The 27,931-nt window shown below is 48.8% G+C and overlaps 1 protein-coding gene across 2 annotated transcripts in view; it reads left to right on the top strand.

Annotated features, from left to right (window-relative positions):
- Positions 1-27,931, top strand: part of DDX1 (DEAD-box helicase 1) — a 795,552-nt gene that overhangs the window by 99,813 nt on the left and 667,808 nt on the right. For both annotated transcript variants that reach the window (XM_069605939.1, XM_069605941.1), the window contains exons 4-5: positions 15,011-15,040; positions 21,988-22,084. In XM_069605939.1, the coding sequence (XP_069462040.1) occupies positions 15,011-15,040; positions 21,988-22,084 (127 nt within the window). The remainder of the gene's footprint in view (positions 1-15,010; positions 15,041-21,987; positions 22,085-27,931) is intronic.

The raw sequence follows: 27,931 nt of genomic DNA, 5'->3' as shown, positions 1-27,931 counted from the left end.
CTGTTGCTTAACTTGTTCCCTTTTCCCATATGTATGTGTAGGGTGCTGACCGCTAGGCCTAGGGCCTTTCACATTAACCAGGGTAATTAAGTCTATATAGGACACTACTGTATTGTGTACGCCTATAAGGAACTTAACTGCTGGTTAGGTTTGATCGTTTCCAGGTCCTTCCCACCCCGCTGTTATTTTATTTTGGGTGCTTACCCTGTGTAAAAGACCCACATATAACAAGAATAAAGTCATACATGGACTCCTCTAATCTCAGTGTCTATAATGTGCCTGCATATTAATACCCAAAGTACTTATTTGAACTGATCATTTGATAAGTGGTACTTAAGAAAACATTCTGCTCTGACATACTGAAAGATATATTTAATAGAGTTGGTGTCGACAAATTGAACCGTTGTTGGCCTACTACCCCACCTACCTGAGAGTTGAGCCCGTTCGAATGGAGTGTGTCCTCCCACGTAATCCTCATCTTTAGATATATCCTTACCTTTAGGTTTCGCCTCGGAAATTTTTTTCTTTCTCCAGCAGAGGGCGCTCCCCTCGAGGTCGCAGCGTCGATGTCTCAGCGGCATCCGTCGAGTATCGACATCATCCCTCATATAAGAGCCTTGAGCGCGCCCGTTGGCCTCAGTTCCGTTTTTCCGTTGGCTTCGCTTCGGATCGAGTAAAACGGCGCTTCAGTATTTCATGACAAAAAGCGATGCCGTCTTCGAACCCTTCAACGCCGAAGACAGGCTTTAAAAAATGCCTAAAATGTGGAAAGAAAATGTCTGACGGATCCACATAAGAACTGTCTATGGTGCCTCGGCCCCGACCACCGAATGGAAGACTGTGGTTCGTGCCAGTCGATGACCCACAAAGCCCTAAAAGAGCGTAGAGGTAAATTGGCGATGGGGGAGGGTTTATTGAAGCCTACTTTAAAAAAGAAAGACTCGGACGAGTCTTCGAAATCTCATCGAGGTAGATTGAGGAAATCTTCTTCGTCTTCTAAGAAGGCGAAGAAAAGACGGCATCAATCTCCTTCATCCTCTTCGACATCTTCGGAAGAGGTTATAACATGCCCATCCAAACGTGACTCTCCTAGAAAATGGGAAGCCTTTCGAGTATCCATGTAAAAAAAATTTGAGAACGTGGTCCAGACCCCCTCAAAAATAGCTAAAGACCATGCTCCTGCTCACAAAAAAAGGTGACAGAGGAAAGTCCAAAACAAGAAAGGCTCATAAAAAGACATCTAGAATGTCATCGAGAGATTCTCCTCGATCACCTCGTAAAACAGATCCTTAGGTGCATAAATCGAAGGCAGAGGGAAACAAAATGGCGTTGAAAGATCATACGCCATCGAAGTCGACATTGTCGTCTAAGACTTCGAAGCTCCTCGAGTCGACAACTCACTCAAAGGAAGCTACGTCGAGCTTGCGCTCGAAGACCACGAAGGTTCCTTCGACGGTTTCCACGGCTTCCTCGACAATTACGTCGATCATCGAAAGTTCCTTCCACAATATCGAAGGAAGTGATTAAGGCTTCAGCGCCATCGACGCTTTCGTCGACGCCCAAACCTCTATTGAAGCAAAGACATGTAATGCCTGAAAAGGTTTTTCAACCTGAGAGTCGACATGAGTTTTTCAGGACCATGTCATCCATATATGAGGGAGATTCATCAGAACAAGAGGAAGTAACCTCTGCTGGTGTTAGATATGGTACAAGATCTGTCCCAGAGGAATTAATTGATCCTCAATCAATAATTAAAGATTTGCAAGAATGTTTGGAGAAGTATCCAGGCCACTTGCTGTTTGCAGAGCATGAATTTGACAAACCAGACCCATCAGAACAAGTGGATACGAGTTATAGAAGACTCATGGGCAGAGTTGGAGTTTATGGGGTGGGGTAGGAGTTCACCAGTCAATCATGATGATGACATGACAGATATATTATCTGGAACACCCCAACAAGACCCCATTTTACCCTTTCAAATTGCATTACAATGAAGGGTTAGTTCTGCATGCGAACATCCTGAAGCCATATGGGCTGTGAATAGAAAGTTTGTGGCAAAGTATAGACCTTGTACATCTGATCCGGAATACCACAGTAAACATCCATCTCCGGAAAGCTTAGTAGTACAGGCAGCTACTTCCACAGAAAATGCTGCATACCCTACAATACCTCCAGATAGGGACGATAAAAAAGTGGATGCATGGTCCAGGAAAATCTTTACATCGGGTAGTATGGCTTTGAAGTCTACTAATGTAACCTGTACTTTAGCAAGGTTCTCTTATACCCTGTGGTACTGTATGTCAGCGGCAGCTGAACACATCCCAGAAGATGAAGAACGCGATGGCTTTCTAGCTATTATAAGGGAGAAAGGAGGCTTCGGGAGAATGCCTTCAATCAGGACTGGACACAGCTGACAGTATCTGCAGGTCCATGGCGACTAGCACAGTGCTACGCAGATTTGCGTGGCTAAGAAAAAAAATCTGGGTTTGCTCCTGATGTGCAATCCAGACTTCTTAATATGCCCTTTTATGGCTCGAGGTTGTTCGGTAGCAAGGGAGAGGAAAGTTTGGAGAAGCTACAGACCTCCAAAGCGGCAGAAAAATCTCTTAAGTGCCGCTATAAGACAACCTCAGCAATGCCCCTAGACAGGCTCATCTTCCTGGAGGGGTCGTCCTTTTCGCTATTATTCCTCAATTGTAAAAGGAAGAGGGCAGGTCAATCAAAGAGGTCAAAGAAAATTTCCTCGGAAGAGGAAAAGGTGCTAGATCGGCCCCAGCAACGGCATCTGTACCATCAGCCGCAAAACCACTCTGAGGTTTTGACCCACAAGACCCGGGTGGGAGGCAGGATCTCACAGCATCTGAAGGAATGGCGGGGCATTACTTCAGATGCTTGGGCACTGGAAACAGTATCCCAAGGTTATTGCCTTTCTTTTCTAAAGAAACCTCAGAATCATCCTCCGGAATACAACTCTGCCAAGCATCCGGATCTGCTCCTGTTGCAGGAAGTTTTAACCCTGCTACAGAAAGGTGCAATAGAACATGTACCTTTAGCGGAGAGGAACAAGGGTTGGTATTCCCCATTCCTTATTTCAAAGAAAGACTGAGGACTGAGACCCATCTTGGACTTGAGAAACTTGAACAAGTTACTCAGGAAGGACAAATTCAAGATGGTCACACTTTCTCGGATCTTTCAGGCTCTCCAACTACAGGACTGGTTGGTATCATTGGACCTTCAGGATGCTTACTTTCATGTGCCAATCCATCTCAAGCACAGAAAGTACCAGAGGTTCGCGATTGGCAATTCTCACTATCAGTTTCGAGTTCTGCAATTCGGGATGACCTCCGCCCCAAGAGTTTTCACCAAGTTGATGGCGGTGGTGACAGTGAGTCTCAGAAGAGGGGGGGGGATTCATGTCTACCCTTATCTGTATGATTGGATGACAGAGCACGTTCTCTAGAACAAGCCCTGGATCACCTGTCCAAGACTTGTCACTTCCTTCACAAACTAGGTTTTTCTCTGAATTAAAAAAAAATCAAACATGATAGATCACAGAAGCTCCAATTTATAGGAGCAGTCCTGGATACCTGTTCGGGCAAAGCCTCGCCTCCCGAAGAGAGAGCTCACCACATTCTGCAGATTGTGACAAAGTTTCAGAATGCCCAGAATCTTCCGGCCTTCGATTTTTCTCAGGTTGCTCGGTCTGATGGCATCCTGCAGTTTCCTGGTGCCAGAAGCCAGATTGAGAATGAGATCTCTTCAATGGGCTTTCAGAACTCAATGGTCCCAGTTCTCAGGGGAAATGTCAGATCTACTGCAGGTCCCAGCCCAAGTAGCACAGGATCTACAATGGTGGGCTTTCAGACATCATATCCTCAGAGGAGAATCTTTTTGGCAACCATGGCCGGAGATGACAGTAGTGACGGCGCCTCACTCATGGGGTAGGGAGCCCACATCAACGACCTGACAATCAGCAGACGTTGGTCTCCATCAGAGTCCAAACTACATATCAATCTTCTGGAGTTGAGGGCAATCAGACTAGCGCTGAAGGCCTTTCTGCCCTCTGTACGGGGAAAGAATGTTCTGATAATGATGGACAATACAGTGGCCATGTACTACCTCAACAAGAGAGGAGTAGGGTCACTACCGTTGTGCAGAGAGGCGATGCAACTCTGGTTCTGGGCAATACGAGAAGGGATCTCTCTATCGGCAATTCATCTAGCCGGAGAGTGATACACAACAGCGGACGCTCTGAGCAGGCAGAGCACAGTCTCTCACGAGTGGGAGATGGTTCAGGAAGTCATTCAGGAGATCTTTGCCCTTTGGGGGAACCCCTCAAGTAGATTTTTTTTTACACGACATGATATATGGCAAAAGATAAACATATAAAAGAAAGCTTGGAAATATATATATATCTTGACCCAAACACTGGAAGTTGTGGCTTAATATAGAGCAGTCTCAACGCAACCAAATTAATTCTCTTACAAAGCTCGAGTCTGTCAAACTAAAGGAGTTAATCGTTTTCACTCTTTCAGTTTCAAAGAATGGACATACTAAAAAAAGATGTTTAGAGTTTCGATTGCTTCAGATTTATTGCAAAATCTACAGCTGGTACTGGTAGTACTATTAACTGTACTCTCCCAATATTTCGTTCTCGATTTTGTATGCAATAGATCTAGGCGGAATCGCATGTAAAGGGCTCTGGTTTCAGCACAGGGGCAGAGTATCAGATATAGTAGTCTTGGCGATTGCTTATGACGGAATTTCGCGTATTCGGTGAACGACTTGTAGACCGATATTTGCGAACAGATAGCCGCCCAATCATTCCAGAACAGTCGTTTATGTGCTTTAAATAATTTAGATGGTAGAGCTTCAGCAGAAATGTTTATACTCGCTAAGATAGCAAGAATACGCTTATAGAAGGTTCTAATATAGGATAAGCTTCCTGCAACATGATTTTAAAGTCCTCATAAATGGAATTTTCAATCGGAGAGCACATTTTTGCAAAGTTCTTTGCAATGCGCCAATCATGACGCACTGCTAAGGAATTTAGCCCTAGTTCGTGTAGTAATATTGAATTAGGAAGATAATTTGGAAGACCTAAAGTGGCCTTCCACAATTTTGCTTGGAGTTTATTTAGGAAACCGGATAGATCTAAGAGACATAGATCCTAGACTATACAAAATTATTGCTTCAATCTTCTTAGAATAAAATTCAAACAACGGAAGTAGAGAAAATTTGCAATACTTATGGAAAATCATTTTCAATTGATTTTGCAAAGGTCGTATTTTTTCCGCAAGTGTAATTTGCCAAAAAATAGCAGAGGAGTTATTTGCCAAATTATAGCCCAGATAAATAGTCTGTTTAACAATTTGAATATTACAAGAGTTCAAGTGCCATCGAAATGTGCGAATTTTTACCTTTGAAGAGAGCACAAGAATATTCGATTTTGTGGAATTTATCGTCAAATTGTTATCACTACAATAATGCTGAAAAATATTCAATTTGTTTTGCAAACCTGATATCAAAGAGAAGCACATCATCGGCATACGCCAGCCAAGACAGCTGAAGTTTGCCAAGACGAACAGTGTTAGATATAGCAGGGTCCCATAACCATTCGATGTCAGATAAATAAAGGTTAAATAGGACTGCTGCGAGATTACATCCTTGCTTAACCCCAATTGCAGTGGAAATAGGGTCAGTCAAACTGCCCTGACTCGAGATGCGTACTCTGAAAGATGTTTTGTCATGTAACAACGCAATGAGTGCTACTAAGTAGGGAGGGAATTTCAGTTGGAGCATTTTGTTCCAGAGCCTACTGCGAATAACGCAGTCAAATGCAGATGATAAATCCAGTGATGCTATGAAGATTGGACCATGGTCAGGACGAAGTGCCTCAGCTTTTAAATGTGCTAGGATCGTGGCGTTTAATTGTGTGCCCATATTCTTTCGAAAACCAGTCTGTACTTTGTTTAAAATATGATTCTCAGAAATGTGGGCTTCAACCTCCTTCAATAAGAGGAGAGAAAAGATTTTGGTGCCACGTCCATAAGTGCAATAGGCCTGAAGTTAAGGGGGTTATTTATTGGTCCTTTTTATGTAATGGGATGATAATAGAGCTAACCCACGAGGTCGGAAGGTATTTTTGGGGAAAGATAGATTGAAAAATCTTCAAAAAAGTATTGGCCCAAAACAGTGGGTCATCTTTAATTACACAGGGCGGGAGGCCGTCAGGACCTGCACATTTCGAGGATTTAAGTTTGGAAATAGCGAACAGAATGTCTTCAATGGTCCATGGGCATATCATTGGGATATGGATAACTAGGTCCATAATATCTGCAGATGAAAATCTTGGTGGGAGCAGGTATTTCTGTGCATAAAAGTTGGACCAAGCAATGCCATCAATGGATGATTCAAGCGAGGGCCTAGTACTTTTGTTCACTGTACGCAGTAGTTTCCAAATATCCCGCGTATTGTGGTTACAGATTAGGCGTACCATGTTTTGGTTACCTATTAGGTGAAATGCAGATCTGACCGCTCTTATATTGTTTCTATATCTGCATAGTAATAGCTTCTTACTTACAAGATAGCTGCTACAGGATGTGGAACAAAAGTTTCTTTTAAGAATTCTTAGCTCGCGATTTCTCTCCGATTTTAATTTAGCGATTTTACATGTCAAAATATAATCAGGAGCATTTGATTGAGGCTGTATCAATGCAAGTTCTGCAAGGGCAGTTAGATGATTATGAATCATTTGCAAATTCCATGCAAGAATAAAATGGCAGGATTGTGCCCCTTGATCATGATCAGGCCACCAGTCCCGGTTTACTAAGAATGTTAAACGTCGGCAGGTAGAGATATTCTAGCGAATAGACAAGAATTGTCTATCGCTTTGAACTAAAGTCAGCGGTTGGGATCTGCCAAAGGACTGAATTTCAGCAAGTATGATACACTGTAGAATGGCATGATCACCGTATGCTGGAAAAAAAGAAGTAATAGGACAGATGATGCCCGCTAGACCTTGGGAGGCCACCATGTAATCAATAGTCGAGCAAGCCTTTCCCCTGTGCCAAGTTAGGAAGGATTGAGGGAGTAAGGGATCCAACACTACTAGATCCCATGACCAAAAAAATTGGGTCCATTTTAATCCATTTGCGTGTGCTGTTTTGAAGTGCTGAGAGGCTATGTGTGAGGGATAAACTCTTTGAGATGCAAATAGATAAGCATTAAAGTCGCCACAAATCAGCACTTCTGTCGCTGGATAGTTACAAAAAGTTTCTGTTAATAATTCATTTAAAATGTGGATGGCCTCTTCAATGGCAAGCTTAGCGGGATTCCAATAAATGGAAATCAACATCACCTTTTTTAGCCCAGAAATGTCAATATCAATGTTTGTCATTACAAACAATTGAGAGCACAACTTAGAATTTATTACAAAGACAAGATCATTATTGAGAAGAATAGAAATGCCTCCGACTGGCCGACCAGACAGTGGCTGACATGTGGTGTTGTGAATGGTTGTGAATCCATCAAGACAAAATTCTTTGCAGCACATGGTTTCTTGCAGAAATAAAATAGAGGGAAGATCATTCAATTTTCTATTTGTAAACCATGTAAGAAGATTGTTTAGACCGCAGCAATTGCAGGACTGAATAATGAGCTTGTTACATTATGATGAAAATGCCGCAGTCGTGCTCATTGTTTGTGAGGAATTTTGAGAAAGCGGCAAAATTCCCAAAAGTCCATTCAGAGCGGAAGTAAGGGAGGCCAACTGAACTAAAATTTTTCCATTCTCCAAAGACGTAAGGGCCGAGTTAGTTAGAGCATTACATTTCGACAGGGTGGGTGGGGGAATGAATTCTAGGAATTGCATTGCTTTTTCGAAAGAAGCAAATGCTTGTAGTTCCAATCCCAAGAAAACTAGGTCCGATTTATGCTCCCAGATTAACTTTGCAATAATGGGCGAAATTACCTTGCAAAGCATGCGATTGTTGTTGATTAGGGGTAACTTTATCCATTCTATGTCTTGGGAAATTAAATTACGTAACGAAGGGATTTTATATAGGGTGTTCATCAGAAATGAGCGATTGATGGGCACCACTCCATTGATTTGTTGATTGCTGGTCCAACCAATCAAGGTCTGCGTTTCTTCGGGGATTTCATTGAAGGAGCGCAGATCATGACTAACTATGATCTGTGTGACAGCCGGAGTACATTCAGCAGTGGGCTCTCGCCGGACAACATTCGCCACCTCAGAAGGAGATGAAGCTACAACTTGAATAACCTCTGGAGAAGCGCCGATGCCCGAGGATGAACCAGCTTGCGTTGCTAGAACTACTCCACAGGGATTATTAGTGGCTGTCAACATAGTTGGGAGGAGCATTTGAGTAGCAATATTCTGCGGGAAAGAGATTTGAGGTTCCTGCAGTTGAATCATAGTCGTGGGTTGGTGAAACATTACTGGGACATTCATAGTAATTGGAGTAATAGATTCGGGAGCTTCTTTCTTAATGTTAGTAGTCCCACCACAGCATGATGTTTTTTTGTTTTCAATCAGGGGAAAAAAAGTATTTAGATTTGCCTGAACTAACGTGCTAGAGCTTCCAACATCTTCACAACCAACTAATTCTCCAGTATGAGTGAGATCTTCTATTGCGTTCTCTACAATTGGTTTAAGAGAGTTTGGACACATTCCTTTCTTTGCTTTTTTTTTAGTTTTTTTAGAGGAATTTATTTGTAGCGCCATTAAACTTTCTTCGTTCAGTTGGCTTGAATTAAAACGAAAATCTTCGCTTCCAATTTGTGAAGTATTCAGTATTACATCCCCATTGTTACAATTTTTGGCTGGAACCTGCAAAGAGATAGCTGCACTGCCACTATTCGCAATGCAGGCATAGTTTTTCTTTGATTTGTTTCTTCGTTTCAATGCTCTCTGATAGGATTTTTTCATCCTCCGTGAGGGATGATAAATATTAGATGGCACCTCAGTCAAATCAAGCGAGGTCAAGATGGAATCCTCAAGTAAATTTATAATCGCTGAGGGACTATCAGGAGCCGGCTCATCCGCAGTAGCAGCTTGAGCATTTGTATCATTGTTAAGAAGGTCAGCTGAAAACAGCTCTGATCTAAATAGCATATGTTCAATTTGTAGTATTCTCTCGTGCTGAAGTTTCGCCACCTCTACTATGTCCATTGGGGTTGTGCCAGAAGTAGAAGTTTCTGGCAAACTAACTCCAACTGTGGCATTAGCAAAAGAGGTGGGCATGCCATTTAGTAAGTATGTAATTTCAGTTGTTTGTGTACTTTGCGAAGTTAGAGCCTGTATTGCCAGGTTGGCAGGCAAACTTCTCTTTACAAGCTCAGCCGTGCGTTCAGGACAAGCAATATGAAACTTATGACAAGATTCCTGGGCTAACATAAACCCTTCGATTTTTGCTAGTTTAATCGAATTGTCAACAATAGATTCTTTTATATCCTTTAACAGCACATGTGTGAATTCATGTCCCCTATCCAATAGATTTAAGATACGAGTCAATACAGGAAATGAATGTAATTCACGCTCCAATGAATGTGAAGAGTTTTCGTTGTTCGATATTGGAGATAGAGGAGAGTGGGGGGCAGTAGGATCAAGAGAAGTCACATGTGGTAATTGATTATTCAAAGGATCAGAGAATACAGTATTCTCATGTTGTGGTTTCATGAGAGATTGAAGTTCAAAAGTGGGTGAACTTCTCATTTTGCTCAACGCAAACATTTCCCGTGAATGACTTCTGGATGAAGAAGGCTGGTTAAAAGACGCTAAAGGCGGACATGGCGTCTGATGGAAATGGACATGTTCCCTCACTCCGCAAGAAGATGCTACGGGAGTGGATGGGCCTAGAGAGAGACTAATTCACCTTTCTAAGGCCGAGATTATGCCAGGAGCGAGCATAGAGGTATCGGAGATGGGCATAGGGTCTTTATCGGTCACCTCAAGAAAGACACTAGATTGAGTATCTATGTTGTTGGCAGTTTGTAATGTGAAAGGTGTGTGCACTTGTAATTCGAGTAAAGGAACAGATACTTCAGTGCCTGTATGTTGTTCAGAAGCACTCAGAGCGACCGCCAGTTCTACAGGATTCGCAGTAGACATCGTTTGTATGTCAGCGGGAGGCTCGGAATGTGGACAAGTTTCTGATACCCTAACTCCTTCCATTTTTGCTTTTGGAATAGATTTAAGACCAGATTTTTTGTTGGATTCCCGCAATTGTTTCCCGTTCCTTAAGGTGAATAAAGAGGAATCCATAAATTAGTGGTTGGTAGGAATATAACACGTCACCTATTGTAACATCACAACAATAGCAACTCACCGAAATAATGTGTGATGTTTTATTTTTTTTTAGTATTATTTTTTTATTTTTTATTTTAAGGTTGCGTTGCAAGAACCCAACCGTATTAGTATTTATTAATTAAGCTGTCAGAAGGGAAGCGGAATACAAAAGAATAAAGCAGGGCTTACCCAAATCGTTTGTCCGCTTAGAAACAGCCACCCACCACGTGCCGCGCACAGCAAACAGTCCTTGGCAGTGGTTCGCGGTGCGCAGCGCGGGTGCGCTGGGGGCGAGTGAATTTATGGAGGTAGGAGGGGCGTGTTCCAACAGAGGGAAGCTTGATTCAGAACACCTTTGAACAATAGAAGAGAGAGAGAACAAAAAGAATAAATTTAAATTACTGCTTAACTCGTATTCACTGTCCACTATACATAAGGGGGGGAGGAGGAGGAGGAGGAGGAGGAGGAGGAGGAGGAGGAGGAGGAGGAGGAGGAGGAGGAGGAGGAGGAGGAATAATAATAATAATAATGCTGCAGGTCAGGCACAACGGTGTCACTGTGAAAGACTTCCTCCTTGTCCAACGGCAGTTCAGGTTCAAGAGAGGCGAGGTTCGGAAAGGTGAAGACCACCGCCACACGAGGGCTGTGCAAAATCACAGCGCAGCGCTCCTCAATTAGGGACCAGCACAGCAAACAGTCCTTGGCAGTGCTTCCAGTAGATCTGTTCGCAACCGGGGTCAACCGGAAGTGCGAACTGTACTGCTCAAGGGAATTTCCCCCAAGAGGAGCTCTAGGGGATGCGTTCGTGGTGGAATGGGAGTTCCAACTACTGTACGCGTTTCCTCCAATCCCTGTGATCCCTCAAGTAATCAGGAGGTTGAGAAAGTTCGGGAAAACCATGATCCTAATTGCTCCGGATTGGGCCAGGAGAACGTGGTACCCGGACCTCCTCGACATGTCCATCTGCCCTCCAATACGTCTTCCAAGAAGAGAGGATCTTCTCTCGCGACAAGAAGGTCATGTTCTCCATCCGGAGGTCAACACACTCAACCTTCACGCATGGCTTCTGAAAGGCTGAGCTACAAGGATAGGGACCTTCCGGATGACGTGATGGAGATTTTGCTTTCGGCCAGAAGGCCAGCAACTAAGTCTCTGTATCAGTGTCGTTGGAACAAGTTCAGTAGCTGGTGCAGAGAAAAGAATGTGGACCCTTTTCAGTGTAATATCCCCACAATTTTATCTTTTCTGTTACATTTGGCCAATCTGGGGCTCCAGGTTGGGACAATAAAGGGATATTTAGCAGCGCTATCCATCTTTAAGTGCTCTTCTGAAGAAGAATCTTACTTTAAAATACCCTTGATAATTCAATTCCTAAAAGGTTTAAATAATGTCTTTGCCCCGGTACCTTTCCAGGTTCCGGTGTGGGATCTAAATCTAGTTTTAAAATTTCTCACATGTATTCCATTTGAGCCTTTACATTCTTGCCCACTAAGGCTCCTTACGTTAAAAACAATACTTCTTGTAGCATTAACATCAGCCCGCAGGGTAAGTGAGTTGCAGGCGCTTTCGAGCGGACCTCCTCACCATCTTTTAGGGTTAAACCTTCTTTTCTCCCAAAAATTGTTTCTAATTTTCATCTGTCATAAAAGATAACTTTGCCTACATTTTATCCTCCACCTCATACAAGCAAGGAAGAGGAAAGACTTCATAGACTGGATCCCAGGAGAGCTTAGTTTTTACATCTCTAGATTTGCAAAGATTCGACAGTGTGATCAACTTTTTGTGGGATACACTGGACGTAAACTGGGCCTTCTGATAACAAAACAAACTTTATCCAGATGGATAATCTTAGCCATAACAGAATGCTATAGATTGGCAGGAAAAGAACCACCTGATGGACTAAGAGCTCATTCGACTAGGGGCATGGCAACTTCTACAGCATTAAAAATGGGTGTCCCTGTGCAAGATATTTGTGCAGCAGCCACATGGTCATCTATGCACACCTTTTATAAAACATTATGCATTGGACTCGACTTCTTCTCAAGGAGGTCTGTTTGCAAAATCTGTACTACATTCTGTACATGATTAAAAAAGGATACTGTACTCCCACCTCCGAGACAAAACTACTTTGGGAGTCTATCTAAAGATGAGGAATACGTGGGAGGACACAATCAATTCGAAGAACAAGTTACTTACCAACTGTAACGTTCTTTCGATTGGATGTTCCTCCCATGTATTCCTCATCAACCCTCCCATCCTAACCCCACAGTACAGTTTACGTGTATTACACTCTAAACTCTTTTATGGCTTGGGTCAAAAGAGGCATACCTTAAACGAAGTAAGATCCATGGACTATATTATACGAAATAACAGAACTGAGGCCAACGTGCGCGCTCGAGGCACTTATACGAGGGATGACGTCGATACTCGACGGATGCCGCCGAGGGACATCGACGCCGCGACCTCGAGTGGAACGCCCTCTGCTGGAGAAAGAGAAAAAAAATTCCTAGGCGAAACCTAAAGGATATATCTAAAGATGAGGAATACGTGGGAGGAACATCCAATCGAAAGAATGTTACAGTTGGTAAGTAACTTGTTCATCTCTCTGTCCACTTTACCTAAATTAAGACGTTTGGCGTACCTTGGCTCTTTTCCACACACCCTGAGCCTGGAGTCGTCTCCCTTCTCCTAGTGGCTCCTCACTGTATGAGTGTGGAGGCCTGGTGTGCTGGCTGAGGTTCAGCTTTTCCCCTCTCTAGGTTTACATGGCCGGGACCGCTTTGGGCCCATTTTAAAATAATAATGTACCCGCAGCTGCCAGAGTGCAGCCTTGTCCCCTCTCCCCCTCCCGCCCAGCTTCCCGTGTTTTTCCCGCCTTCCAACCCACCCCATCCCTCCCACCCCGACCCCCGTGATTGGTCACATGATAGACAAATCTGAACTCCCCAGGGCAGCCCCTTCGGCTAAGGGCCCCAAGGCAAAGGGCGGCTCCAAGAGGTGTTGGGCAGGTGTCAGCAGCGGAAGCCAATGAAGCCAGCAGTCAAGAGACACCAACAAAAACCCTAAGTGTGGCTTGGGTGGGGTGTCGAGCAATTCCTCTACTCCAGAAAGCCCCCGCCACTTTACCTTACCGTTCCATAAAGTACACCACCACATACTTGCACCATGCATATTTAGAGAGATTTGTGTCCACCGACTGAAATCTACGCATGACCGGACTGTAAATGTTTTGCATTACTTAAGAACATAATTCCCAATGTTGGCACATGCCACACCTAGATGGAACTTGAATGTTAGCATGCGTCACTCTTAGTCGGATTTCCTAGCTCAGCCCTACCTCGCATCTAGATAGGATTGTGAATGTTAGCACATGCCACGCTTGGATGGAGCTTGAATGTTGGCATGTGCCATACTTAGTTGGAATTCTTAACTTTGGCCTACGTCGCATCTAGACAGAAATTCGAATGTTAGCTTGTGCCACACCTAGATGGATTTCTTAACTGTAGCGTGCGTCACACTTGGTCAGATTTCCTAGCTCAGGCCTGCCTTGCATCTAGATGGGATTGTGAATGTTGGCACATGCTACACCTAGATGGAACTTGAGTGTTGGAATCTGCCACACTCAGAATTGAGAACGTTATCCTGCCCCACATCTAGACAATTATTGGGAAGGTTAGCGAGTAACACACTCAGACGGAATATGTAGACTAGCAAGTACTACACTTGGACAGAACTGTGAATGTTAGCATGTTAAATGTCATATAACCCACTAACCAATATAAGCTCAAACTCTCTGCATACATCTCTCTAAAAAAAAAAGAAAACTCACACAACAAGCCGCACACACTTCACCACACCGCAACAACACATATGCTGCACCTACAGCACACGCGGACTGACTCCGATAGTCGCACCAAAGCTCAGCACCCGGTGTCTACCAAAATGAAGCTGCCAACAGTACACCACTCCTCTCTATCCTACTCCCTCTTCACCTTACTAACCCATCCCACCTTCTCGTTTCCAGATCCTCCCGAGCGCCTGGGGACCAATTCCGTTGGTGACGGTGTGCTATATAAGTACCTTTTAACATTACATTTCAACAAGCGCAGGAGATGAACTGAGCTTTCAGTTGCTGCTTGTTCTTTGTAGTTGCTAATTTAGTGTCTGGCACTTCTGAATCGGTGTCCCCAGTTCCAGAGGATGCAAAAGGTGATTTGGAAAGAGACTAATTTGCTTTCTCCCCAGTTGTAGAGGATGCACCGCCCTATCCCCCTTTAAAAGGGCCGGTTTCTTGATGGTGCCATGTGACTATCCCCTCCCGTTTGACTGGGTTCATACCACGCTGGTCAATCATTAACTAGCTTTGAAAGGCACCTGGCCACCTTATTCGCCTCACTGGTAGACCCATCACATGGATCCCCAGTTCCATGTGCTTCTAATAAGTCAACTTATTATGTTATAACTTCAAAACGAGGGTGGATGGACAAATTGAGTGTCAACAAATAAGGGTAAAAGTAAAGATCAGAACTATACAGATGAAATGTGTTGTGTCCAATAGGCTGTAGCAAGATGTCTTCGAATTTGCTATAAGAAATAGTAACACATGTGATTTACAGTCGCCTATGGCTACAGAAGAACTATAAAAAAAAAAAGAAAACCAAGTCTTTGAACAAAAAATTTACATTTATTTTTTCTTTGTAGGCTGCTGAAACCGGAAGTGGCAAAACCGGTGTAAGTAAATGCGGAAACTGTTTATAAGTATTTTCAAATGTATGGCTGGCACAGTGCGACAGAAAAATTTATTTTGCGATCAGTGTGAATTGTACCATGGGAACTTTTGTATACATTTAGTTTTTGGCTCCTGTAATTTGCAAATGGTGGTGCAGAATGCAGTGTTTTTCATTCACCACAGCTATTGTCTGTGATGGAAACCTGTTTATTCTGTCTATATTTTGAAGTGCGTTCTAGTACTTCTCCAGCATGGGGTCTGGCATGGATTCACATGCTCATGAATATTCCCCGTCGTCAGGCTGGGAATCCTCGGTAAAGAAAAAACCAGTATCAGTTTCGTTTCTGATCTGTCTTTCGTAGTAATAACCAATCACTGGTCTCTGCGTCATACTGACCACAGCCAATGACTGCCCTCTACCTAAGCACCGCCTCTGGCAGCCATCTTCAGATTTTTACCGCACGTTCATGTGTTGGGATCCTCGTGCTATTGCTCTCGAGCGTTAGTGCTATTTTTCGCGCTTTTTCACAAAAAACTTCAATTCTTTCGGTCAAAAAGAGCCTCAAGCTCCACCGATCCTACATCCGATCAACGGGGACCCGTGTCGGATTCGTCTGTGCCCCTCAAGGGTGAAGATTTCGTCGAGCTACACTTCGGAGGACTCCAGAAGCTTCTCAGGCCCGGTCTCGGAGATGGCCCAGGAGAAGGGAAGCTCGACGCCCGGAAAGCTGTTCAGGGTCTGCCCTGGATGCCAGCTGCAGAACGTCTTTAAGGAAGACGAACACTCTTTCTGCCTTTACTGCCTTCATGAGGACAAAACGCACGTGGAGAAGGACTGTGCGTTTTGCGGCAACATGTCGGAACGGTCCATGAAGGACCGTCATCAACGTCTCGCCAACTGGCTGGAGGGTAAGAGCCCGTCTGGCGAGAAGAAGAAGAAATCCGAGCGGTCTTCTAAGACCTTTGAGGGCGCCCCGGCGACGGGGGCCCAACATAAGGCCAAGCACCGCGAGTCCGCTGGCACCGGGAGCGCCGAACGGTCGGGCTCTACGGGCGCCAGGCAGGGCGCACCCTCCCCGGCACCATCAACCACGAGCCAACGCTCTGGGTCGGGTAAGAGGAAGGCCGAGCACCCGGCGAAGCTCCTGGAGAGGCCCCGGTCGAGCTCTAAGGCAGAGGAGGAGCGTGGCAGTGCCCCCTCCCTCAAGGATAAGGCGGTGAGCGCACCTAAGGTGGTGAAGGCCTTGATCCATCCGACCAAGCCCTCTATCGAAACGGTCGCGGCGGCCCTGGCTCAGCCTGTGGAGGCTGCGCCAGTGGTGGCGACCTCAGGGCCCAGAATCTCCCTGCCTCCTCGGAGGGAGTCTTCTTTTGTGCCCATCGATAGGACCCCCGTGAAACCCTCCGTGGGGAAGAAGAAGGGGGGGGCAGGGCGTCGTCGTAGATTCGGCCTCTACCTCAGAAGAGGAGCTGATCGAGGTCTTAAGCCACGGCCTAGGCGTGGAACAAGGCCAGCCCGTCGGAATGGACCCCGACGCGGGTGACGACGACGACATCGTCGAGGATACCGACGGGGCCCCTGCTCGCCCGTCGGATTCCCCTCTGCCAGCGCCGCGAGACAACTCGGCGGCCATTTTGTTGGCCATACAGTCCTTATGCACCGAGATAAGGACGAGGCTACCGTTACCGACGGAGGAACCTCTCCCGTCGGGGGATCCAGAACCGGGACCTTCTGGTGTTCCCCCTACCAAGAAAAGAAGGATCCATCCTCCACCTCCTTTTCAACCGTCGCGCCCCGTCCAGCCCTCCTCCCCGTCCACCCGAGGGGATGATACGGGGACTGACACGGCAGCGACGGGTACGGACGACGAGGCATACGACGAGGATTTTCCGTCGTCGCCCCCCACCAGGGCTTCTCCGCCCGACGAGATCGGATCTTTCCACTCCATGATCTCCAGGGCTTCCGAGCTTTTCCAACTCTGCCCTGAGGAGAAGAAAAAGGAAGGCTTCCTTTATCAGCGGCGCGAGGCCAAGAGGAAGACGGTCCTCGCAGTGCCTCTGTTGGACGACATTTGGGATGAGGGCCTTTCCCTCCTCAAGAACCCTTCCACTACGCCAGCTAGAAGAGACCGGTACGAGAAAAAGTACCGGGTCCCGGACACGGCCCCCCTATGCCTCCGGGCGCAGCCTACCCCGGACTCCGTCGTCTCCGCGGCAGCCAGGAAGAAAGCGGGGGGGGGTGCGGCCTCCACATCGACTTCCCCGCCGGACGGCGAGGGAAAGAAATTGGATGCTATGGGACGTAGAGTCATCTCGTCGGCAGCGACGACGATTAAAGCGGCCAACGCCTTGGCTATCGTGGCCCGCTACGACAGGGAGCTCTGGTACAAGATAGCTCCCCTGCTGGATTTTCTGCCGGACGACAAGAGGGCGGAGGCCCTTGAGATCCTCCAGGAAGGTGAAGTGGCTTCGGACCACGCCATCACCGTGGCGACGGACATCGCCGACACTGGGTTCCGCCAGCTGGGCAACAGCGTTTGCCTTCGACGTCGTGGATGGCTCAAAGCTACGGACTTTCGGCAGGACGTCCAGACCAGAGTCCTGGACATGCCCTTCGACGGGAACAACCTGTTTGGGAAGACAGTGGACGATTCCCTTCAGGCCATCAAGGCGGATACTGAGACGGCCCGGGCCCTTGGAGTCCTGCAGCAACGACGGACGCCCTTTCGGAGCGGCGGAGGCAAGAGCGCCTCCAAAGGTTCCGGCGGCGGTTTCGCTTCCTACCGTCAAGCGGCCCGCTCGTCGTCGCAAGAGGCCTACAGAGGACGAGGCAAGTCTAGCGGACCCCGCCGTCGTCGCCAAGGAGGTCAAGGCGGCAAGGCCGCGTCCAAGCAGGATTGAACCGGCCGTGGGGTCGGGCCCCCACCGAAGCACCCCGGTGGGAGGCCGGCTGGATCTCCACCGACCGTTGGGTGCTGGACGCCCTGGCCCGGGGCCACGCGCTCGAGTTTCAAAGAAGGTGCCCGCGCGTCCCCCCCGTGGCCAGGAAAGAACTTCACGTCCCTCAACTTCTCTTGGAGGTAAAGGCGATGCTCAGAGGGCGCCATCGAACTCGTCCCAAAGAGGCTTCGGGGCTCCGGAGTCTACTCGCGATACTTCCTCGTGAAGAAGAAGACGGGAGGATGGCGCCCCATCCTGGACCTGCGACGGCTGAACAAGTTCATCAAGGCGCAGAAGTTCCGGATGGTCACCCTCCAGCACGTCCTGGGTCAACTGGAGGAAGGAGACTTCCTATCGTCGTTGGATTTGGAGGATGCCTACTTCCACATTCCCATCCTAAAGGGGCACCGAAAATTCCTCAGGTTCGTGGTCCAAGGGCGTCATTACCAGTTCAAAGCCCTTCCCTTCGGACTACGGTCGGCACCCAGGGTATTCACCAAGTGCCTCGCACCGGTGGCGGCGCAGCTGCGCCGCGAGGGGATTCACGTCTACCCCTACCTGGACGACTGGCTCATCCGCGCCAAGACGAAGGAGCTCGCCGTGGTCCACACGGCAAGGACCGTCCAACTCCTCACGGACCTGGGATTCTCCGTGAACTACGCCAAATCCCACCTGGTGCCCGCGCAAGTCGCACTGTTTCTGGGAGCGAGGCTCGACACAGTGTCCCTTCTGGCCTCCCCGTCGGAGGAGAGGACCAGGACCATCTTGGGCAAGGTGCAACGGATGTTGGTGGCCGACGCGGCCAAAGTGAGATCCATCAAGTCCCTCCTCGGGATGATGTCTTCCTGCATCTACCTCATTCCCATGTGCAGGCTCCGGATGCGCCCGTTGCAAGAATTCCTGGATGCGCGCTGGATCCAGACGACGGGCAGCTTCGAGGAAAGGATCAAGCTCGACGAGAGTTTCCGACGAGCGATACGGTGGTGGGGCACCCGCGCGCATCTGACGGCGGGCATGGACTTCCAGACCCCAGCCCACCAGGAGACTGTGACCACGGATGCCTCCCTGGAAGGGTGGGGAGCGCACACCGAAAATCTGCACGCGAGGGGACTCTGGCTCCCGACGGAGAAGTCCCTGCATATCAACGTCCTGGAGCTCCGTGCAGTGTTTTGGGCCCTCAGGTCCTTCCTTCCGTCCCTCAAGGGCAAGGTGGTGAGGATCTTCACCGACAACACCACCACCATGTTTTACATCAGGAAACAGGGCGGAACCAGGTCCCCAGCGCTGTCCAAGGAGGCGCAGGACCTGTGGCATTGGGCCGTCGCCCAAGGGATTTTTCTGGTGCCGTTTCATCTGGCAGGGATAAAAAACACCATCGCCGACTCACTCAGCAGGGAGCTGCGCTCGTGCCACGAGTGGGAACTACGGCAGGATCTGGTGGATCGCCTCTTCCGACGGTGGGGCACACCCCAGATCGACCTGTTCGCGACGGCGACGAACACCAAGTGCCGGAGGTTCGCCAGCAGGTTTCCCCAGACGAGGAGCATGGGCGATGCTTTCTCGTTCCCCTGGGAGGGCCTGTTCCTCTACGCGTTCCCTCCCTTGCCTCTGCTAATCCGGCTCGTCAACCAGCTCAAGAGGTCACGGTGCAGGATGATCCTCGTCGCACCTGCGTGGCCGAGGCAGATATGGTTCCCGGACCTTCTGGACTTGTCAGCGTCCCCGCCGATCAAGCTGCCGGCGGACGCGGATCTACTCTCCAGGGAAGGAGGCGCCATCCTCCACCACGACCCGAAGTCGCTGAACTTGCAGGCCTGGCTCCTGCAGCGCTAGAGTTTGGAGGATACGACATACCGGCCGATTGCAGAGAGGTTCTTGCAAAGGCCAGGGCGTCCTCGACTCTTAAATGCTACGGACACAAATGGAAGAGGTTCTCTGTCTGGTGCCACGCACAGAAGATTAACCCTCTACGGATTACGGCTCCCCAAGTACTGCCGTACCTGCTGACGCTGGCCAAAGCTGGTTTGGCACACGCGTCCATCAAGATTCATCTTGCTGCGATCTCCCGATACACCAGAACCACGGGGCGGACGTCCTTGTGGTCTCATCGTCTGGTGAAAGAGTTCATGAAGGGACTGTTCAGATCGTTCCCGCCGGTGAAGGCTCCGGCCCCGGCGTGGGAGCTCAACGTGGTGCTGACCAAGCTCATGGGACCTCCGTTCGAGCCTCTGCACTCGGCCCCGTTGAAGTTTCTATCGTGGAAAACAGCTTTTCTTGTGGCCATCACCTCCGCACGACGAGTGGGAGAGATCCAGGCCCTTTCCTGCAAGGCCCCGTACTTGACTTTCCACGACACGAGGGTAGTGCTCAGGACGCACCCCTCCTTCATGCCCAAGGTACCGTCGGACTTCCATCTCAACGAACCCTTGGTGTTACCTGTGTTCTTCCCGTCGCCTTCGTCGCCGGCTGAAAGGACTTTGCACTCGCTGGATGTAGCTAGAGCGCTGAAGTTCTACGTGGACCGCACGAAGGGGTTTCGGAAGACGTCACAACTCTTTGTGAACTTTGGACCTGTCAATCAGGGGAAGGCTCTCTCGAAGGCTTCCATCTCCAGATGGCTCTCCGGCTGTATCATGTACTGTCACCGGTTGGCAAACCGACCGCTGCCTGGCCGTCCGAGAGCCCATTCCACCAGAGCGATCGCAGCTACCACGGCGTTCCTATCTGGTGTGCCCCTGCTGGACATATGCAGGGCTGCTACGTGGAGGTCGACGCACACCTTCACGAAATTCTACTGCGTCGACCGGGATTCCAGGGAGGAGTCCAGGGTCGGCCAAGCAGTGCTGCGCAACCTGTTCGCCTGAGGTGAGCCTGGTGAGGAGGTAAGATGCTTAATGTTGAGTTGATGTGATGCTAATTGTTGAGCCTTTGCCACCTCCCGTGGTTGTGCATGTGTGTACTGCTATGTATTCTTTATTCATGAGCATGTGAATCCATGCCAGACCCCATGCTGGAGAAGGAACAAGTTACTTACCTGTAACTGTTGTTCTCCAGCATGGGTCTGGCATGGATTCACATGCGAACCCTCCCGCCTACCCCTCTGCGGCTCTTCACTTGGTCATACTGCCACTTCACGTGCTTCCAAATCTGAAGATGGTTGCCAGAGGCGGTGCTTAGGTAGAGGGCAGTCATTGGCTGTGGTCAGTATGACGCAGAGACCAGTGATTGGTTATTACTACGAAAGACAGATCAGAAACGAAACTGATACTGGTTTTTTCTTTACCGAGGATTCCCAGCCTGACGACGGGGAATATTCATGAGCATGTGAATCCATGCCAGACCCATGCTGGAGAACAACAGTTACAGGTAAGTAACTTGTTCCTTTTTTGCCAGACAGGAGGGCAAACCCGATTATTTGGTACTATAAAATAAGTGGGCTGTCCAAGTTGGAAAATCCAAATCTCATTCAAATGCAGTAAAACCACTTCGTAAAACTTTATTTCATGTATTTTGAATTTTCCTACACTACTGCTTTGTAGTAAATAGTGTATTTTTGGCAATTTATTAATGATAAATAAAGAAATCCAAGGTAACTGTCTAACAGATTGGTTGTTTGTCATAGGTGAGAACGTCTGCTTTAGACGAATTGGACAAATGCACACCTTTGACCATTTTGTTTTTTTAATTGCTTGTTTGCTTTTTTAATATACAATTGGGGGTCCATCAGTCTCCTGTCCGCGGTCCAATTTTTCCTCTGTTCCTTTTTTCACTTTTTGTTTGATTTTTCTGTTTTTTTACTGCCCCCACTATTATTAGGAGCATCCAGGAATTTGTCAGTAGAGAGCGTGCACCAGTTTCATTTTTGAAAAGTGACAAAGCCTAAAGCTTTTTATTCTACATGTTCTATCGAAAGTGAAAACCCCCTGGAATGTGTTTCTGTTATGGGCGGTTGAGTAGATTTAACTAGTCGTTTTAAGTATTTGTACCTAAGTTTTTTTTTCTGTTATAGGCATTCAGTATTCCAGTCATACAAATTGTTTATGAAACACTGAAGGATCAGCAAGAAGGAAAGAAGGGAAAAACCACAGTGAAGACTGGTGCCACTGGTACGGTTTGTATTTTTTGGAATAACTCATTGCACTAGCTCCTCTTTAAGCAAGTGACATATGTAAAGGAACTCATTTATTTTTTTACTTAAAAGTGATATTTATTCCCAAACTCGAAAATACTGTGCTTGATATTAAAGATTTTTTTTTTAAGTGTTTTAAAATAATTTTCGTTTTGGAATTTCATAATATAGTACACTAACACAATGCTCATACCTCAGCTGTAGCGTTGCACCCACCACTAGTGCATCTGTAGATTGTCAAAGTGAAAACAACACAACATAACCAAACATTAACACAGAAGCTTATTACCATTCCGTAGTTCACCAGTTGCTTACTCTGTAGCGTAGCCCAGTCCCTTCTGCGTGCCAAAGAAGCCAAGACAAACCTACATGTGATCAGACATCCCATAACCCGTAATCTGGTCGGGCACATGAAGCCCTTATTATGGGTTTGAGCATAGGTTAAAAGCAATTTTATTTCCCCAAAAAGGGCTGCACATCGTTATTCGAGGAACAGGTCACCACCTCTGCTGCCATTAGACCACATGCGTCACACCAGTCGGCTGCTGTAGGAATTCTTGGCGATTTTCCAGTAAGCCGCAATCATGGCCTTGGTTATGAGAAGCGTGGTTCAAAGCAGTGGGATGTTGGGTGCACTACAATAATCTTGACCTCCCGGCAATAGGGACCCAACATTTGGTATAAGTCTGAGCGCCAGGGGATCACTCCAGTGGTGATAGTGCGCGCTACAAATATCCTTCAACATTAACTACACAGGTTGGGGCGCTTCTCTTGCAGCCCTCACTGGGGCTCCTAGGAAGGGCTGCATGAGGTGCGCCCCCCCTCCATTTTGGGTGGGGAGGAGAGGGCCACCACAAAACGTGGGACAGGCCCCCCAATGGATGTGGCAGTAGGGTTTGGGCACCCTGGGGGCAGATGGGCTCACTAATGTGCCCATCTACCCCAAGGGAAGTTGGGTAAACAAAAAAAAACAATTAAAAATGGTAGGATGAATTTTAGGGGGGGGCTGAGGCGCACCCTAAACCACTGGGGAATTATTAATGTAAAGGGGAGGAGGCCCTCTTTCCCCCCCACCCCAAAAGGAGGAGGGCACTGATGCAGCCCTCCCTGGGGGCAGATGCCCCTTCCTAAGGCACGAAATCTGCCCCCAGGGAGAGCTGCATAAGGTGCCCCCCATCCACTTGGGGTGGGTGGGGGTGCCACCTATTTAATTGGAAATGAACCTGGTGGTCTAGTGGGTCCCCCACACCTCCAAAACCACCCTTTTCTTTTTTTTCTTCTTCATGTTTGGCCTCTTCCCTAGTGACAGATGGGCACCCATCTGCCCCAGGGGCATGGGCGTAATTTTAGGGGGGGGCAGGGGTGTCCCCCCCCCAACTTTCATGGCACACCATTTTGTCCCCATTCATTTGGCTGGGGCACCTTTTCTTCAGATGTCATGTACCACCCCCCCCCAACATTTTCAGCAAAGTTACTCCACTGCCTGGGGGGGGGGGGCCTAAACTGCAAGCCCCGTCCTTTGGGGGGGCCGGCCAACACTTTCCTGGTGGCCCTCTTCCCCCTCCTCCCCCCAATGGATGGGGGTACACCTCATGTCCTCCCTGGGGGCAGATGGCCCTTCCTAGGGGCCGAAGTCTTCCCCCAGGGAGGGCTCCATAAGGTGCCCCCCATCCACTTGGGATGGGGGGAGATGTCCACCCCCCTTTCCATTAAAAAAAACTCCATGGTGGTCTAATGGAGGGGGTGGGGGAACTCCCCCCCCCACAGCCACCATTATTTTTTTTTTTTTTCCATTTTGGTATTTGGGCCCTTCCTTAGGGGCACAAACCTGCGGCCCCATGCTTTTTGGGGCTCGGGGCGGGGGGCGAAAGAGGGCTGCTGCCCGATTCGAGACCAGCAATGCCTCAAAAATGGTGTTGTTGGAAAGGGGAGAGTCTTCCCTTTCCAACGACACCTCCCTCCTTCTCATCGGCTCAAAAAAGCTGGAAATCAAGGGAGAAGGGCTCTTACCTTCTCTTTTCAACACGGCTGTCGAAAATGGCTGCTGCAGTGAAATTTCTTTGTTTCATGTCGGTGTGTGTTGCACATGACGAAGTGAAACCGAAGGTAATCCAACCCCCGGGCTGTGAAGCGGGACCTCCCCCTCACATAGCCCAGGGCTTGGCTGACAGTTTTATACTCACATGCACGTTTTGAACTCCCATCACAGGGTTCCAAAAAAACACCATCCTGCACTCTCCTCTGAGCCATGCCACGCTCCAAAGATCAGGCAGGAATTCAGCAAATATGGCTCCTGCAAAGCCACACAAGGATATGCATTATTCGGGACTCGTTGCTGTAGGTGGACGCTGCCCCTCGAGATGCGGTCTGGACACCTCCGCAGGCACGGGGGTCGATGAGATTACATCAGGTTCACCAAATGAAGATGCGGCCCCGAGCGCTCACACCAGAAAAAAATACAATCCGCAGGGAAAAAGGCCCAAGAAACTCATGCATGGTTAAAAAGTTTATATTTCTACAAAAAGTAGGTGCGCCAGCAAAGCACTCTGCTGCTGAACGTTCTAAGCAAATAAAAGGTGCAAGCATAAACTTAAGGAGACCTAGTCACTCGTATACGTTGAAAAGCTGCACAGTTGGTTGGTTGGTGCGACCCTCTGCATGGCCAGCCTACTCCACAGGGCATTCCAGGCCGTCGGTCGATTACGTGGGGTCTGCTGGGTTTATCTCCAGGGAATCAAGGTCGACGAGACACACATTTGAAGAACAGTGTTTCGAGGGGATTGAGTCCTCCGACGTATTCCATATCTATGACCGGTAATCACCACAGCTGTGCTGCTTTGGAAAACTTTCTGCGTCAATGACGTCGATACGCCATCCTCGAGGGCCTCCGTCGAGCCGATATCACTGGATGTTATAAGTAGGACGCATGATGCCCGTAGCCTCAGTTTTTTTTTCCTTTTTTTATTTTCCGCAAACTTGTTCCCTTGGGATATCTCGGCGCGCCTTGGTTCTTCCGAGTTCTGTTCTTTCGGTTCTTCAAACCTGTTGGTTTGTGAAGATTTCCATGATGTCTTCGTCTTCTTCTACCCCGCGGCTGGGTTTAAAGAAGTGTCGGGACTGCGGTTCCAAGATGTCGCTGACAGACCAGCACGACGTCTGCCTCTGGTGCCTCGGTGAGGACCACGCCACGGACGATTGCCAGTCCTTAACTTCGAAGGCCTTGCGGGCGCGTAAGAAGAAGCTTTCTGTCAGTAAGGTGGCCAAGCCCCAGAAGTCGAAATCCGCTGGGCTTTCGACTGACGATTCAAGGAGTGTCTCTCCGCATCGTCAGCGCAAGTCCAGGGGGGGGTCTCGGTCCTGGAGTGGGTCCTGCCATTCCTCTGCCTCTTGAGGCACTCGCGGAAGCGCCGTCACGGGTCGCCTTTCTCGTCCGAGGACTCTGCCCGTCGGCAGGTTGCTTGTCCCACTCGCAAGCCTTCGGACTCGGTTGGTCGGCGCGATCATCGAGCACCTTCGAAGTCTCGATCGGACAAGGCGGATCGCTCTAGACTTGCCCGCTCCAGGTCCCAGTCCTCAATGCCCTCGAGACCGTCGGAGCCTGTGAGGTCTTCGAAGAAGACATCGACGCCTTCGGCGACAAGGTCATCGAGGGACTCTCGAGGCTCCGCCTCTGAGGAAGCCGTCGGCGCCCAGGCTGTCGAATGACACGCTTAGGGCTCTGCCCTCGAGGGCTGTCGGAGCCGTCGGCGCCACGCTCGATGCAGATTCCATCGACTCCTTTCGAGGATGCTTTGTCGGAGGTACCCCGTGGCACAGTGGAACCCCCTAGAAAGGCTCTGGCCAAGTCTAAAAATGTCTTGTCCCTTTTTCTGTGCCCCCATTCCAGCCTATGGATTATATTTCTGAGCTGGAAGAAGGGTCTGAGGAAGGTGGTTTGGTTGCTGATGAGGTACCTGACGAGATTTTGTCTGGTCATAGCCAGATTGAAGACCTGCATCAGTCGCTGCATGACGCCAGTGGTCTGGACACCTCTCCGGAGGTGGAGTTCGGTAGGCCTTTGCCTGGCACCCACGCCGAGTCCTCGTACCGGTGTCTTATGTCGAGGGTAACAGAATACTTGGGGTGGTCTGCGCCACCAGTAGATTTTCTACAGGATGACCTGACGGATATCCTTGACCAAGGTCCACCAACTGACCCGGTACTGCCATTCCATATGGCCTTGCTGAGAAGGGTGGCAGCGGCTTGGACTGCTCCGGAGAGTCTCCCGGCAGTGAGCAGGTCTTAGCCGAAGAAATATCGTCCAGCCAGTAGTGACCCCAGCTACTTGACTACGCACCCCACTCCGGAGAGTTTGGTGGTGCAGGCGGCTACGGCCCCGGCGAACAGGCATTGTACCCTACCCTCCCTCCTGATGGGGACGACAAACGTTTTGATGGCTGGGCGAAGAAAGTGTTTTCTTCAGGGGGGTATGGCTTTACAGGCAGCCAACTCTGTGTGCCTTACCACGTTTCACTCATACTCTGTGGAATTGTCTCTTTGGCTGCTGAACATATTCCCGAAGGGGAGGAACGGGATGGCTTTCTTGATCTTGTTCAGGATGGCAAGGATGCCATGTGTGAATCTGTTCGGTCGGTTTTGGACATGACCGATTGCGTCAGCCAGTCCATGGCGGCGAGCACCGTAATACGCAGGTTTGCGTGGTTGCGGTAGTCGGGGTTTGCTCCTGATGTACAAGCCCGGCTTCTCAACATGCCCTTTGATAGTGAACATCTTTTTGGCAGCAAGGCTGACGAGAGCCTTGAGAGGTTGCAGACCTCCAAAGCTCCAGCAAAGTCGTTGAGCGCTGCAGTCCGCCAACCTCCGCCTTTTCGTCCAAGGGGACAGCAATGGAGGGGAGGTTCCTTTCGTTATTACTCATCGTTTGGTAAAGCAGGAGGAGCTGCCAGTCAAAGGGGCAACCGTAGGAGTGCCAGAGGTGGAAAACAAGGTACTCGAGGTGCCAAGGCCACACGGGCTGTTGCCTCTTTGCCCTCGGGCAACACCGCTGCCGCTTCAGCTCGGTCATGAGGCCATGTCCCATGGTTCGCCGGTTAGGGGAAGGCTGGCACTGCATCTTGCAGAGTGGCGTGCCATTACTTCAGATGTGTGGGTTCTGGAGATCCTAGCCCACGGCTACTGTCTTCCTTTCCAGCAGAGGCCTCACGACAATCCACCAGGGAATCTCTTTGAAGAGTCCGGATCCGCTCCTTGCGCAGGAAATCAAAGCCCTGCTGGAGAAAGGTGCCATAGAACTGGTGCCTGTAGCGGAGAGGAACAAGGGATGGTATTCCCCTTATTTTTTGATTTCAAAGAAAGACGGAGGATTGAGACCCATCATGGACTTGCGTGGTTTGAACGAGCTCCTCAAGAAGGTCAAGTTCAAGATGGTTACTCTCTCAAGTCCTCCAAGCCCTTTAACTTCAGGACTGGTTGGTGTCTCTCGACCTCAAGGACACTCACTTTCATGTGCTGATCCATCCCAAGCACAAGAAGTACCTGAGGTTTGCGGTTGGTGACTCGCACTTTCAGTTTCGGGTCCTGCCGTTTGGATTGCCCGAGGGTTTTCACCAAGCTCATGGTGGTGGTGGCAGCAGAGTATCTCAGGAAAGGGGGGATTCACGTCTACCCCTACCTGGACGATTGGTTGATCAGGGCGCGCTCTCCCGAGTAGGTCCTGTATCATCTGTCAGTCACCTGCCACTCCCTTCACAAGCTGGGCTTCTCCCTCAACTTAAAGAAGTCCCACTAAACGCCAACGCAGTGGCTCCAGTACATAGGAGCAGTC

The sequence above is a fragment of the Ambystoma mexicanum genome, chromosome 4p (assembly GCF_040938575.1).
Source record: "Ambystoma mexicanum isolate Mex_15411 chromosome 4p, UKY_AmexF1_1, whole genome shotgun sequence".
In the NCBI taxonomy this organism is placed as follows: domain Eukaryota; kingdom Metazoa; phylum Chordata; class Amphibia; order Caudata; family Ambystomatidae; genus Ambystoma; species Ambystoma mexicanum.
This window is presented reverse-complemented; position numbering and strand designations above follow the sequence as displayed.